Below are 13,754 nucleotides of genomic sequence, written 5' to 3'. Positions count from 1 at the left end.
ATGACCAGTTTTTGACTCTTGGGAATTCTGGAGGGAATGAAATGGAAAGGATGGCTTATAATATGGACATTCCAATACAGAAAGGTCATGCAGCCAGAAATAGACATGATCTGAAAAGAACTGAGATTCACAATGACACATTATCACTAAACTTAGAAATGTCAAGCAGAGGGCCTGGCAAGATAATCTAGTGGCTAAAGTTCTCACCTTGCAAGCGTTGGGATCCCATATGGGCACTGGTTCTAATCCCAGCAACTCCACTTTCCATCCAGCTCCCTGCTTGTGGCCGGGGAAAGCAGTCGAGGATTGCCCAAAGCCTTGGGACCCTGTGCCCGTGTGGGAGACTTGGAAGAAATTCCTGGCTCCTGGCTTTGGATCAGCACAGCACTGGCCGTTGTGGTCACTTGGGGAGTGAATCATCAGATGGAAGATCTTCCTCTCTGTCTCTCCTCCTCTCTGTATATCTGACTTTCCAATAAAAAATAAAAAAAAAAAACTTAAAAAAAAGAAATGTCAAGCAGAAAAAGAATATTCTAAAATTTGCAAAAGAAAAATATCGGAGCGTTTTTTGTGGAAATATCACTAGACAACAGATTTTTTTTTTTCCCAACAGGAAAAAAAGAGATTGAAGCAAAAACAAAGAATATTAAACAAACAGCAGAAATTTTAAGAAAAAAATGACAGGGTAAAGTTATTACCAGTCAATAAAAAAACATGAGCATAAATGAATTAGGTCTCCTAAGTAGAAAATGCAAACTGGCTGAGTGGACAAAACCAAGATCTATCTTTTTCCTACAAGAAACACAGTTGATGAGTGAAGACTCACACAGACACAAAGTAAATGGATGGAAAACATATTCAATGAAAATGAAAATTAAAAATAAGTGTGTTTATATCAGACAACATAGACTTTAAGACACAATCAGTTAAAAGAGACAGAGAAGGCCATAAAATAAGATCAAGGGATCAGTTCAAGAAAAAGTTATGCAAGTGTGCATGCCCCTAAAGCCAGATCATACAGTTTAATACAACAATATTGATAGATCCAAAGAGAGACATATGCTCCACTATAACAATATGGGGAGGTTTTTATTATTTTTTTAATTGGAAAGTCAGATATACAGAAAGGAGCAGAGACAGAGAGAAAGACCTGTCCACTAATGTACTCCCCAAGTGGTCATGATGGTTAGAACTGAGTGTATTCAAAGTCAGGAGCCTGGAACCTCTTCTGGGTCTCCTTTGGGCCATTCTTGACTGCTTTCCCAGGTCACAAGCAGGAAGCTGGATGGAAAGTGGAGCAGCTGGAACAGAAACTGGCACCCATATGGGATCCTGGTGCATGCAAGGCAAGGACTTTAACCACGTTGCTGCTGCGTTGGGCCTGTACTGGGAGGTTTTATCAATGCATTTTTATCTATTGAGGAATCAAGTTACATCTCAACCCTAAATCAACAGACTACACTATATTGTAGATCAAATGGACTAAGAGTATATTTGCAGAACATTCTATTGCACATTTGCAGAATACACACTCTTTCACCTGTACATGGCACATTGTTTAGGTTAAATCACATACTAGTCCATAAAATGGTCTTGAAAAATAGAAAAAGATGAAATCATATCACAGGTTTTTGACCAGAATGAAATGATGTTGGAGGTTAATACCAAAAACTTAGAAATAAAAACACAGAGAATATGAACACAATGCTCCTGAGTAAACAGTGGGTCATTTCAAAGTGGAAATGAAATCATTTATTTAAGTTAGTGAAAATAGAAACACAACTTGAAAAACCCTTATGGGATACAGCAAAAAAAAGTGTTTGGTGGAAACTTTACAACAATAACGCCTACATTAAAAAATGGGGATGTATTCAGTAAAAGATGAAAATGTACCCAGTCAGTACCAAACCCAAGCTTTAGTGGGAATGAAGAAATAACAGAATTTGGAGAACAAATAATCAAAATAGGAGGTTAGAAAAATACAAGAGATGAGTGAAATAAAGAGATTTTTCTTTCTCTTATTTATCATTTTATTGCCCTTATTGCAGATCCTACTTCTTTTGATTTCCTTTCAATCTTTAAAATTTATGTAAAGGGGGAACATTTCAAGAACTGCTTTTTACAAGAAGTTAATGTTGATAGACATTAGCCAGACTAACTGAGAAGAGACAGAATGCTCAAACAAGCAGAAGAAGAGCTGAAAAACAGGAGCTACTGCAACTGATGCTACAGAAATACGAAGAGTCTTTGGAAATATTATGAAGTATGTATTAGTAAATGGGAAAATGAAGAAGAAATCCTCTGAGGTAGAGGGTGGAGGATTTCCCCCTCGAAGGTCCTCAGTGTCTCTTACCAAGTGAACCCTAAGATGGACAGTGATCAGGATCACCCAGGTCAAAGCTAACGCAGTGATTATCAAAGCTTCAAGACAAAAGAGGAAATGACACACGAAGGGCTGCCAGTGTGCATGAGTGCATGCAGGCTTCCTAACAGAAACAGTGCATATTGAAGAAAAACAAAATTGCTAGCCAGAAATAATGTATCCATCAAAGCTATCTTATAGATAAAAGGAAAAGACAAAGGCATTCTCTGAGAAATGGAAGCTGAGACAGTTTATCACCGGCACCTTGCATTTCAAAAAAAAAAAAAATGCTGAAAGGAGCGCTTCAAACCTGAACAGAAGAGAGGTTAACAGGAAAGAAGAAAATATCAAAAGATACAATTTTCACTGATAAAGGTAATTGCACAAACTAAAAATGCTCTGATACTGTAAACATAATGTGTAACCCATGTATATCTCTACCATGAAGACCAAAGAAACAAATCATTATGCTGAAATGTTAAGAGAAAGGCAATATGGAAAGAAATTCAATATACAAGACTCAAGATGTCTGGAGGACAAGAATGTAAATACATGGTTTTTTTAATGTTCCTATTTATATTCTTTTTTAAACTGCAAAGCGCCACCTGATGGCCCAATCCTCCCCTTTCAAGTACCAGGATTTCATGGATAAAAAAGAAAGGAACTGCAACAAAAACATGCAAAGTATCAAAATGGCAGTAGTCAGAGTTTACCTATCAACCTTACAGATCATGGGTGGCAGGGACCTAAGTCCTTGGACCATCTTCTCCGTTTCCCTAGGACAGTAATAGAGAGCTTGGTTGAAAGTGAAGTAGCTGGAGCATGAACCTGCATGCCTACACAGGATGGTGGTGCTATAGGCAGCAGCTTAACCTGATATGCCACATCTGCTCCTTAGTAGAGACTTTGTAACAATTACTATCAGACAATTCTGCATAATGACCCTTCCTTTCTAATCACTTGTATCCATCCGATTTGCTTTGACATCAGTCACTTCCTGTCTTTGTTGTTGTTTCATCTTTGTGATCAAGATCCTTTTATGAAAAACACTGCTGGCCAACCTCTAGTGGCTAGGTTCTTTTTGTTTCTCACTGCCAGGTTGGATTTGACCTGGTTGTTGCTCTAGTCTCACATCAGAAGAGAAAAGTATTTACCAGCAGGAGTTAGTGTCACCAGCTGTTTCAGCAGCACTGAGGTTTTCAAAGTTGGTCTTTGGGTAACTTTACCTGGAATCCACTGTTGAATTTAACTTTATCTGTAGACATGAGTCATTATTCCAAAGTGCCAGGGCAGACTTATCCTGCTGGACATCATGCTTCTACAGTTTCTGATGGGCAATGGATACACAAGTCAAAAGAGGATATACAAAGAAATAAGACAGCAACAATATGACAAATTGGGTCTGCTATTTCTAAAATAATCTTAACTCTGTTACAGATTAATTTTCCTAAGCAGTCAGAATGAACAAAGACAGCAAAGAACACAAGTGTTTAACTTGAAGACTGCAACAAAGATGACCAATTTGAAAGGCGGTGTTGCAGCCACAAGTTCAAATCAAGATTCAGTCCCACACCGTGTTCTGTGTGTTTACTATACAGGAATTCAGTGACCATGTGATAAAGCTATGACTCAGATTTGAAAAGGAATCAAAGAGGCAAAATCAAAATTAGATCAAGTGGATACGAAGTATATGAAAAATGCAAAAGTGAGCCTGGAGACTGAGGATAATGCTAAGTACATGACAGCCAGGACATGAAAAGAAAGAGTAGGAGGGAAAAAGTACAGCAGGAAAGAAGCAAACACAGAAAGAAATGAATACATAGTTGAAAAGGAAGGAAGAATGCTAGGATTAAAGATTGAAGTGAAATAATGGAGCAGTCAATTCTTCTCAGGAAATTTACAGATTAAAAAAAAAAAAAGCACAGGCTTTTTGTGCTGAGAGTCTCTTGAATTTGGTGCTTCCAGCAGGTGTAGGAATTTATCCAAGTGTCAGTACAGCGGCTCCTTTTGCTAGAAGAGATTTCTGTGAAAGGCCAGAAGTTCACCGAGAGACAGAGGCAGAGTCTGAGGAAGCCATAATAGCGAGAGAAATCTTGACATGGGAAGGAAAATGAGAAGCCCAAGAAGGTGGATGTGATGGTGGGAAGCAGTGGTTTCTTTGATGAGAAAATTGAGGTTTTTGCTGGTGAGATGGAGAAAGTCAGATGAGAATACACTACTATGAGAGGAGGGGGAATTCACATCTGGGTTGTCAGGAGATCCTGTGGGTAGGGAAATTCAGCTGCTATGGTTGTGCTTGGCAGAGAACCACATAAGAGCGATTAGAAAGAACTTGCACATGTTTGTGGCCAGGACACAAATGATGGAAAGGAGGACATTTCCAGGGAGGTCTAGTGAAAAAAAAAAGAGCGGGGAGGGAGAATAATACTAGATTTGCTGAAATTTTTGGGCACCTAGCTTGGCTGAATTCTAATCAGGGTGTACTCTTCTAAGCGAAAATTTTTCCCCCTGAGATTATGGATGTGTGGAATCACACAATTGTCAGTAACCTGTAGAGTCAGTAACTTCCCTCCTAAATATTTCTTTTATCATTGTGATTACTTTCACTATCTGCTTTATCTCTTGAATTTTGCCCACTGGTTTATTCCTCTTCCGTTGCAACAGCAATTATCATCTCTCCTTGGGTGCTCTCTCTTTTCCTCTGCTTCACATTTCATTCTTCTTACCAGAGCTGGCTGTGAAGCTGGGAATACAGTGGACTGGAGATTATAGGTTCCTGATGGGCGTATGACCTATCGCCAGCTGACACCTGCATTCCTGATAAACTGTTGACCTTTTTTTGTGCAGAAAACAATTCCTCCCTATGTTCACTTCCTTTCTTTCCCTCAGACAAGCTAAATCTTCTGTTCCTTCCCTCCCCCGATGAAGTGAATAAACTATGTAATTTGCCAAGATTCATTGCAATATGTGGTTTTCTTAGTCTGTTCGGGCTGCAATAATGTAATGTTATAGATTTAGTGGCTCATAAACTGTAGACATATTTTGTTCTGGTTCTTGAGCTGATGAAAATAGCAATGTAGCAGATTTAATGTTTGTTGAATCTCACTTTTCTGTATATAGAGGATATTTTCTGGATATGTACTTATAAGGTATAAGCAATCAAAAGTTCCTTCCTTCCTTCCTTCCTTCCTTCCTTCCTTCCTTCCTTCCTTCCTTCCTTCCTTCCTTCCTTCCTTTCTTTCTTTCTTTCTTTCTTTCTTTCTTTCTTTCTTTCTTTCTTTCTTTCTTTCTTTCTTTCTTTTTCTTCCTTTCTTTCTTTCTTTCCTTCCTTCCTTCCTTCCTTCCTTCCTTCCTTCCTTCCTTCCTTCCTTCCTTCCTTCCTCTCTCTCTCTAGTGTGTGGTTTTTTTAATTATGGCTTTAATCCCATGACCTGATCTATTCCTATTACAGGATTTACATGGAGTTTCAGAAGACACAGTGATTCAAACCATTTAAGGTTGATACTCAAAGAGTAGGGGGGAAGTGTTTTTTGAAAGGTATTAAAATATGGAATGTTTATTTTTCTTAAAGTTTTCTTTTTTTGCCTTAACCTATTATCACACTGTTTTATTTTGTACTGCTTGATTTGTTACCACCATGTTCGTTGAGCATTTGAATACAGTGTCAGAACAGAGGCTGTCAGACACTTGAAAGCTTCACTTCACGCCACCATGCACACGTGAGATTGCAGTTGGCTGTTGGGTTCCCTTTGTTGTCAGCTTCCTGGCTTTCACCATGGACATGAAAAAAAAAATTCATCTTACCCTCCATCAATGGCCATCTTTGGCTAGTGAATAGTTGTCAAGAAATTACATCTGAGTTGTGTGGAGATGCACTTGATCATTTGAAGCAAGAGTAGGCAATAGCAAAGCAAGCTGTGGTGCAGCAAGTGTGAGGATGGCTTTAGCCATGCTCTGTATAGAATCACCAGTCACTTCTTCTTAGTCTCATCACTTCCAGGAGAAGGCAGTTACTGACATTGATGGAAGGAGGGGCCTCTGCTGCATGTTAGATCTGCTTGCTACACCAGCAGTGGGTAGCAGAGGTGACAGGTGAAGGTGGGCAGGTAGAGTCTGTACCTGCCTGGGATCCCGGATATCAGAGGGAACATGGCTAAGAATTAGCACTGGGGAGTCATGCAATGTATCAGATGACAGGGACACATGTGCACCAAAGGGGCTCCCCAAGTTTTTATTGTTGTTTTAGACTTCATTCAAAAAAATAAGACTTTGGCAAATTAAACTTGTTATGAATTTCAGCATGGAAATCATAGAGCATTATCTGTAATACTTTACTTATTGAATGCCCCCGTGATACCAGCCTTTGATATGTAATACATTGCTTGATTCAGTTTATCAGCGATGACTCCAAGTTTAACAAGTAGCAGATTTTTAATGAGAAGTATTACAGACCAGGAAGGAATGGATTGACACTTTCCTCAAGCGTCAGGAAGACATTAATAAAGAGTAATATTTTAATATCATGGCAATATTACTACAGCACATTCACATAGGACCAAGTAGAGGGAATTCTAGATAAATGATTTCATAATATTCTATTTGCTACACTTCTCATTAGTTACAAGTAGTTTCTATTTGCTCACAGCAGAACTCTATATTTAAACTTCATAATAATAAATATATGTTTTATTTAAATGAAATTGAATATGATTCTCTTTTCATTATGGAATGCTGTAAGTAAATTTTGTCAGGCCATTAAGAGTTCATGTGGATACACTTCCCATAATTAAAAAAGCATATTTAGGCACATAGAGTGAATTTTTTCATGTCTTCAGCATAGGCTTTTTGAGCCCTTACCACAGACAGGCACACTCTGTCCTGGAGATGGAACAAATTGAATGTGTAAAGTTAAAATTCCAGGTCAGTTGCTGAAGTGAAGAATCTCAGTAGGCAAACACTGCCTTGCAAAATAGTTCCAAACAGGGTTTTTTGAATTTAGATTGTCTATATATTATAATGTAATTCAATCTACCAAGATACATACTCTTGGTATAAGTCTTTTGTTATAATTGTTAAGTGTATTGAAATCTTGAACCAAGTGAGTGTTCTGCTAACCCCGAGATCTTTATAAGCACAGAAATGCATCTTGTTTCCAGTAGCTGCTGTGTGACTGTTTGGTGAATGAATGTGCATCAGCATAAGAAAGAAAATGTGTATTTTCCTCATATGTTTCCATGCTCCTGTGGTTTTGTGATCACCATTGACTCTTTAAGAGTAGTGAAGGCAGAGAGTGATTTATAATATGTCAAAAAGCGATCCCAACGGATGTTGGAAGCATTAAAGAAAGTTGAAATGTCAGAAGTATGAATATGGTAGGATAGTAGGGTTGAGAGATGAAAAGAATATGTAGGGAAATGATTTAAAGAGGTAGAAAGAGAAGAAAAGAGTAGGTTCATGAGAAAATCTGGCAGTGTGAAGGATAACAATTTAGTTTTACAGTTGTATTTTATGAATGAGAAAATATTTATTTTTTTCAGTAAGGTAATTTTTCAGTGTCACATAAGACTTGATCTAGTCTTGCGGCACAGCGGGTTAAGCCTCTGTCCTAGTTGGCAGCATCCCATATGAGCAGTGGTTCTAATCTTGGATGCTCCACTTTTGATACAGCTCCCTGCTAATGCATCTGGTGATGTCATAGAAGACGGCCCGAGTGCTTGGGCCTCTGCCACCCAAGTGGCGACATGGACAGAGATTCAGGCTCCTGGTTTTGATCTTAATCAGCTCTGAGGTCTGTAACAATATGGCAAGTGAAACAGAGGGTGAAAGATATTCTCTCTTGCTCTTTCTTTCCCAGTAAGCATGCCTATCAAATGAACAAGTGCATCTTTAAAAAGAAGACTTGATCCATAGCAGTTGATATAGAGCTGTTGAACAGAATGGTAGCTGGTAACAGGAAGAGAAACTGAAAGCTAGCCAAAAGTGGGGAAATGAAAGCCCAAGTAGGAATATGAGAGTAAGGAAAGGAGCAGGTTTTATTCATTGTGGACAGAAGAAGTTTGTCTGTTGGAGAAGGTTGTCAGAGAGAAATACTGTGGTGTAGGTTTGTTAAGGACAGAAATTGATTTCTTTCTCCTATTTGAGAGAAAGAAATGACACCTACAAATGACAAGTTGTTTCTATTATTCCCATTGCTAGCTGCACTTCTCCCTGGTGGTGACAACGAAGCTGGTAAGAACTAGTACATGCTCAGTTGGGTACAAGGGGGTGGTATTATTGTGTATTTGCATATGTGTGCCTGTGTGTGTGTGTTTAGTGGGTGATAATTTTCTCCTTCATATGTCTGGGTTGCAGGAGATCCAGGCTGTGCCCATTGAGACCTGATTCTAGTTCTTTGTGCTGTTTTGAAAGTTATTATTAAAGGAGGGGGAAGTTATGACAGGAAGATAGCTGTTAAGATAACCACGATTGTCCTTTCCTTAGGATTCTGAATTCCCAAGTTTCCTTCTTAATCAATTCTGTTTCCTTCCCAATGCCTTTACTAACAATTCCATATGTTCTGTTGCCACAGGGTCTGCAGAGCCTCTCTCCTACCATGTCATGCAGATATCAACTTTCCAAAACCATTCCTGGGAACAGAATCTGGGCTCAGGTTGGTTGGGTGATTTGGAGACACATCGCTGGGAGAGCAACTCTGGCACCATCACGTTCCTGCGGCCTTGGTCCAGGGGCAACTTCAGCAATGAGGAGTTGAAAGAAATTGAAACATTTCTCCATATTCACTTCATTAGATTTACCAGAGAAATTCACAAAAGCGCTATTCATTTGGAATATGATTGTGAGTTATGTTCCCACACTTGGGCGCAGGGAGATGAGTGGGTGGACGTGTCTCGATAATTTTCTAACCTTCTAGACAGCCAGCTTTACTCTCTTACTCTTACTTCTCCCTGACAAACATAAAACGTAATTACACATTTTCTGGCAGTATTTGAATGCCAGGTACCATTTTCTTCAAATATATCAAATATTCACCTACTTTGGAACTAATCTATCATTAATTGTAGGAGCATACTTAATTACCTTTTCTTAGAGGGATCATGTATCCATCCTCCACCCTGACATTCAATCAGGCACTTGCAGCGTCTTCATTATTAATTACTTAAATATGCTTTTTCTTCCCTGTTCACTCCAATCAGCTGACACTGCCTATACATATATTGGGGCTCATTATATTCCATTTGCCCTGGATTGTTATAATCCCAAATCTGTCGCATTGTTTTTCATCGCCCGTACTAGTTCAAGACTTTATTTGAACAATGTCATTTCATCTCTTCTTACAGTTCAACTCCTGTTTACTTTCTCTGCCCCTTTGATCTAACTGAATTTTGATTCATTCCTACAATCCTGTCAAACATTTCCCTTCTGTCTCTATTGTATTTTGCTTCTGTTTTCTGTTTCATCATTTCTATTCGCTCTAACGCATAATCCTTCCTTTCTAGATCCCTTTATCTTGCAGGTGGCAGCAGGTTGTGAGCTGCAGGCTGGCAAGGCATCCGTAGGCTTCCTGCGGAAGGCTTATCAAGGGACAGATCTGCTGACCTTCCAAAACAAGACATGGCTACCATCTCCACATGGTGGAAGTAGGGCCCAGCACGTGTGCAGAGTACTCAATCGATTAGGAGGACTCACGGAAACAGTACACAAGCTCATCAGTGACACCTGCCCACGCTTCATCCTCACTCTACTTGATGCAGGGAAAGCAGATATCCAGCAGCAAGGTCAGTTCTCTGCCTTCCTTCCAAGCATTTCCTGTGCTACAATCACCTTTTACAAGCGCCCTCCTCAAATTAAACTAGCAAGCAGTCACCCTAAAGTGGAAAAGATGTGATTGATTAAACTAATGTAAAGATATGAACTTCTCAGTGAGTTAAATGTCTTGTCTGAATAGCTTTCCTGTTTTATACAGTAAGACCTGAGACCTGGCTGTCCCAGGGCTCCAGTCCTGGGCATGGTCGTCTGCTGCTGGTGTGCCATGTCTCTGGCTTCTACCCAAAGCCCGTGTGGGTAATGTGGATGCGACATGATGGGGAGCAGCCACTTCTTCAGGAAACTGATTTTTTGCCCCATGCTGATGGAACCTGGTATCTTCGTGTAACGCTGGATGTGGCCGCTGAAGAGGCAGCCGGCCTGTCTTGTCGAATAAAGCACAGCAGTCTAGGAGACCAGGACATCGTTCTTCACTGGGGTGAGGCATAATTGGGGCTTCAACTGAAAGTGGGAGAAAGTGATTTCCAAGCACTACAAGAAAGTTTTAATATGTTAATGATTCCAGAACCCCAAGGCTTGGAAAGAATGTGAAACCAAACAACAGAAGGGAAAACAAGGACCTGTAAACACAGGAAAATGTTGCGAATTTAATGAAGGATCCATCTTGAAAGATGGATAAGAAAAAGATGAGAAGGGAGACAGACATTGACACAGACTTAATGAAATAGTGAACTGACACAGTCATCCCAGGGGAACGGGGTGAAGCAACGAGTGGGTGGAGCACTATACGTGGTAGAAGATCTATAATAACATCCCGGTGTCCATCTCAACCCACAGGACGTCACAGTTCTATGAGCTTCATCTTGCTGGCAGTGATCACACCCCTGGCTTTTCTGACGGGCCTTGCGTTTTGGTTCAGGAAGCGAGGGTGAGTTCCATATGTTCATCATTTCATCCAATCATAGTTAAAATTCCTCGGCTCAGGGCTCCTTCCTCTCCCAGTCGTGTTCCTGTCTCCACAGTTCTCATTTCCAGCCTAGGCAGCATGGCCCACATCTCTGTTCTCAATGATTCTTTCCAGGATATTTGGAAGAATTCATCTCCCCTTGCAGTGAGGACCCAGTAGCCATGGACTCAAAATATATCTGAATACAGCATGAGGATGACATTTCACCACTTCTGCTTGTGAAACATGCGTTGTTTTAATTTATTTCTGCTTAGTGATCAGTCAACATAAGCTCAAGTTAATATGACAAGATTTGTTGCTGTGAACTGATATGGGATTTTAAATTCACATTTTTACTGTGAGTGGACTGGAATTCGAGTAGCTGCCACTTTTTCAGATATTAGTGAATTAACAGTTCCATTTCAACCAAATGTCTTCATCTTGCAGGCCTTGCCTGATTGGTTGGAGGTACTCAGTCTCATTCTGGACTTTAGCGTCAAATCCACTGTTCTTTGTTAGGTATATTTCTTGCTCCTTATTATTTATATCACTTTCCCGTTGTAATTTTGCAGCTGCATGAGAACATATCGTTGTACCATTGTGCTATTTGTATTTCTGTTGAAATGTGAAGTTTTCTTGTTATGTTCTGTGTAATGGCTGAGATATCAGATGTGGTTCTTGTTGCAAATCTTCTCACTTGACCTAAAGATACACACATTCCTAGTTATACCATCTCTTCTGAATCTGTTTAGAGAAACACAGTTGTATCTCCTACTGATATTATGGTGCCATAAATAGCATAATTGCAAAACTAGTCAAATATCCTAAACGTAAATGTCAAGGATCATGTGGGGCCCTATTATAAAGATGGAATAGTACTCAGCCACAAAAAAGGAATGAAAACCTGTCTTTCACAACAGAATGGATGGAGCCAGAGTTTATCATACTAAATGAAATAAATCCTATGATGCTTCTGATTCGTGGTAGTTAATATGCAGAGTGCACAAAATGTATTAAATACAACCAAAACTGACTTTCTGAGACTTGATTATTTCATATAGCCCTTATATACACTTTTGAGAAACAGGGTGTTTTTTACTACTACTTGTTAAGTTGCGACTTGTTGAGTTATTCATTAGAAGATAAAGTTTGTTAATATAAAAATATTGAAAATATGCTATTACAGAAATTAAAATAATAAAAGGAGGAAGTAGGGTGGGAGTGAAAGAGGTAGAAAAGAAATGGCAGAAAGTAGCATTATGATGTTAAGACTGTGTACACAAAATGCAAAAAATGCATTATTGCAGCAATTAAAGACAAAAAATAAAAAAGGGAGCCATTTGAGCAGGGGGAAGAAAGGATGCAAGATGGTTATTTTCTTAGAATTGGATTTACGAAAGACAGGACACTTGTCATCTTTATACTAAAAAATTTAGAAAATAATTACATCCACAGTTATTACAAAGGGACAGATCTACAGATGATTAAATTTTGGGAGGTGCAGATGTTACATGATGCTTCCAGTGCAGCACAGAGGATCATGGAGAGCAGCAGGAATGTCATCCGTGAGCAGTGAAATAAGGTCGAGGCAAGCACAGTGTGCAAAGTGCAGCGCTTCATCCATGGCAGTTATCTTCCGTATATCCTGGGGATGACTGGGTCACCGGACACTGAGTCAGTGCTCCTTGGGAGTAGCTGCTGAAGCAACCTACTCAGCTGGCATCAAGGAACAATCCAAAACGCCAGTAAGTATATAAATGATCACCAAGCTAGTGTTAGAGAAAAGCAACCAATGTGAGACATCGTGCCCTAACAACATCACAGTATCACCTAAGCTAGTACTCATAGGGAGATGTGACATACGAGTTTCTTTGTGAACTCGTCGTGGCAAGATGATTCTAGACAGACTGTGACCAGCTAATTATTTAGCCATTGCCCAGTAACTCAGGAACAAAATAGAAGTGATATTCAAAAACATTTGTTTTCCTCAGTGCCATCATAGCAGTAAAATGTGATCTGATGTAGTAGACGGAAACAGACTACATATAAAGTAACGTAGAAAGTTCCTTTGGGAGAGTGCTGGATGGAAGACATCAGTGCATAAAGCATGTTCTCTTCTACCCCTCGTGGTTATTCAGCTTGTAAACATGAAGCAATGCCACATGTCTGAAGAATGCACGAAAGCAGAGTGGCAAATTAGTTACAATTTGGGCAAGGAAGGGAAAGGGGGAATAGGGACATGAATAAACTAAAAATTAAACCTTATCAGATCAAATTAAACCTATAAGCAATAAAGTGAGGTGATTAACCCAATAGTCTACATTGCTTTCCAAGGCTCCTCCAACAAAACCCACCCACAAATCAGAAAATACTTGAGTCTGTAACAGAGATTGAAATGAAATAATGAGTTGCACCATGGTCACCAATTGAGAAAACAATAAAAGCCATAGCATTTTATAAAAATAACTACACAGAGAATCAAGATATCTACAACATTGGAATTCTCACTGAAAACATACAATTTTATCTAGCGATTATAAAGGATTGTCACAAGATTCTGTATTTCACCACTAGGTGGCAGGAGATTAAAACAATTTTAGCATCCTTGTTTTTAAGATGAATTATTAATGTTTCCTAAGACTTATTCTTTTAGTTTTTATTGGAAATCCAGTCATACACAGA

At 39.3% G+C, this 13,754-nt stretch overlaps 1 protein-coding gene across 1 annotated transcript; it reads left to right on the top strand.

Moving 5' to 3' along the window:
* The first annotated feature begins 8,511 nt into the window (after positions 1-8,511).
* LOC121171562 (T-cell surface glycoprotein CD1a-like) lies at positions 8,512-12,648 on the top strand. Its single transcript, XM_041003289.1, has 6 exons — positions 8,512-8,590; positions 8,931-9,197; positions 9,859-10,137; positions 10,326-10,604; positions 10,964-11,054; positions 12,528-12,648. The coding sequence occupies exons 1-6, from the start codon at positions 8,512-8,514 to the stop codon at positions 12,646-12,648; spliced, it is 1,116 nt and encodes a 371-aa protein (XP_040859223.1).
* Positions 12,649-13,754: the final 1,106 nt, after the last annotated feature.

The sequence above is a fragment of the Ochotona curzoniae genome, unplaced genomic scaffold (assembly GCF_017591425.1).
Source record: "Ochotona curzoniae isolate NIBS_2020 unplaced genomic scaffold, NIBS_Ocur_1.0 scaffold_2683, whole genome shotgun sequence".
Lineage (NCBI taxonomy): Eukaryota > Metazoa > Chordata > Mammalia > Lagomorpha > Ochotonidae > Ochotona > Ochotona curzoniae.
This window is presented reverse-complemented; position numbering and strand designations above follow the sequence as displayed.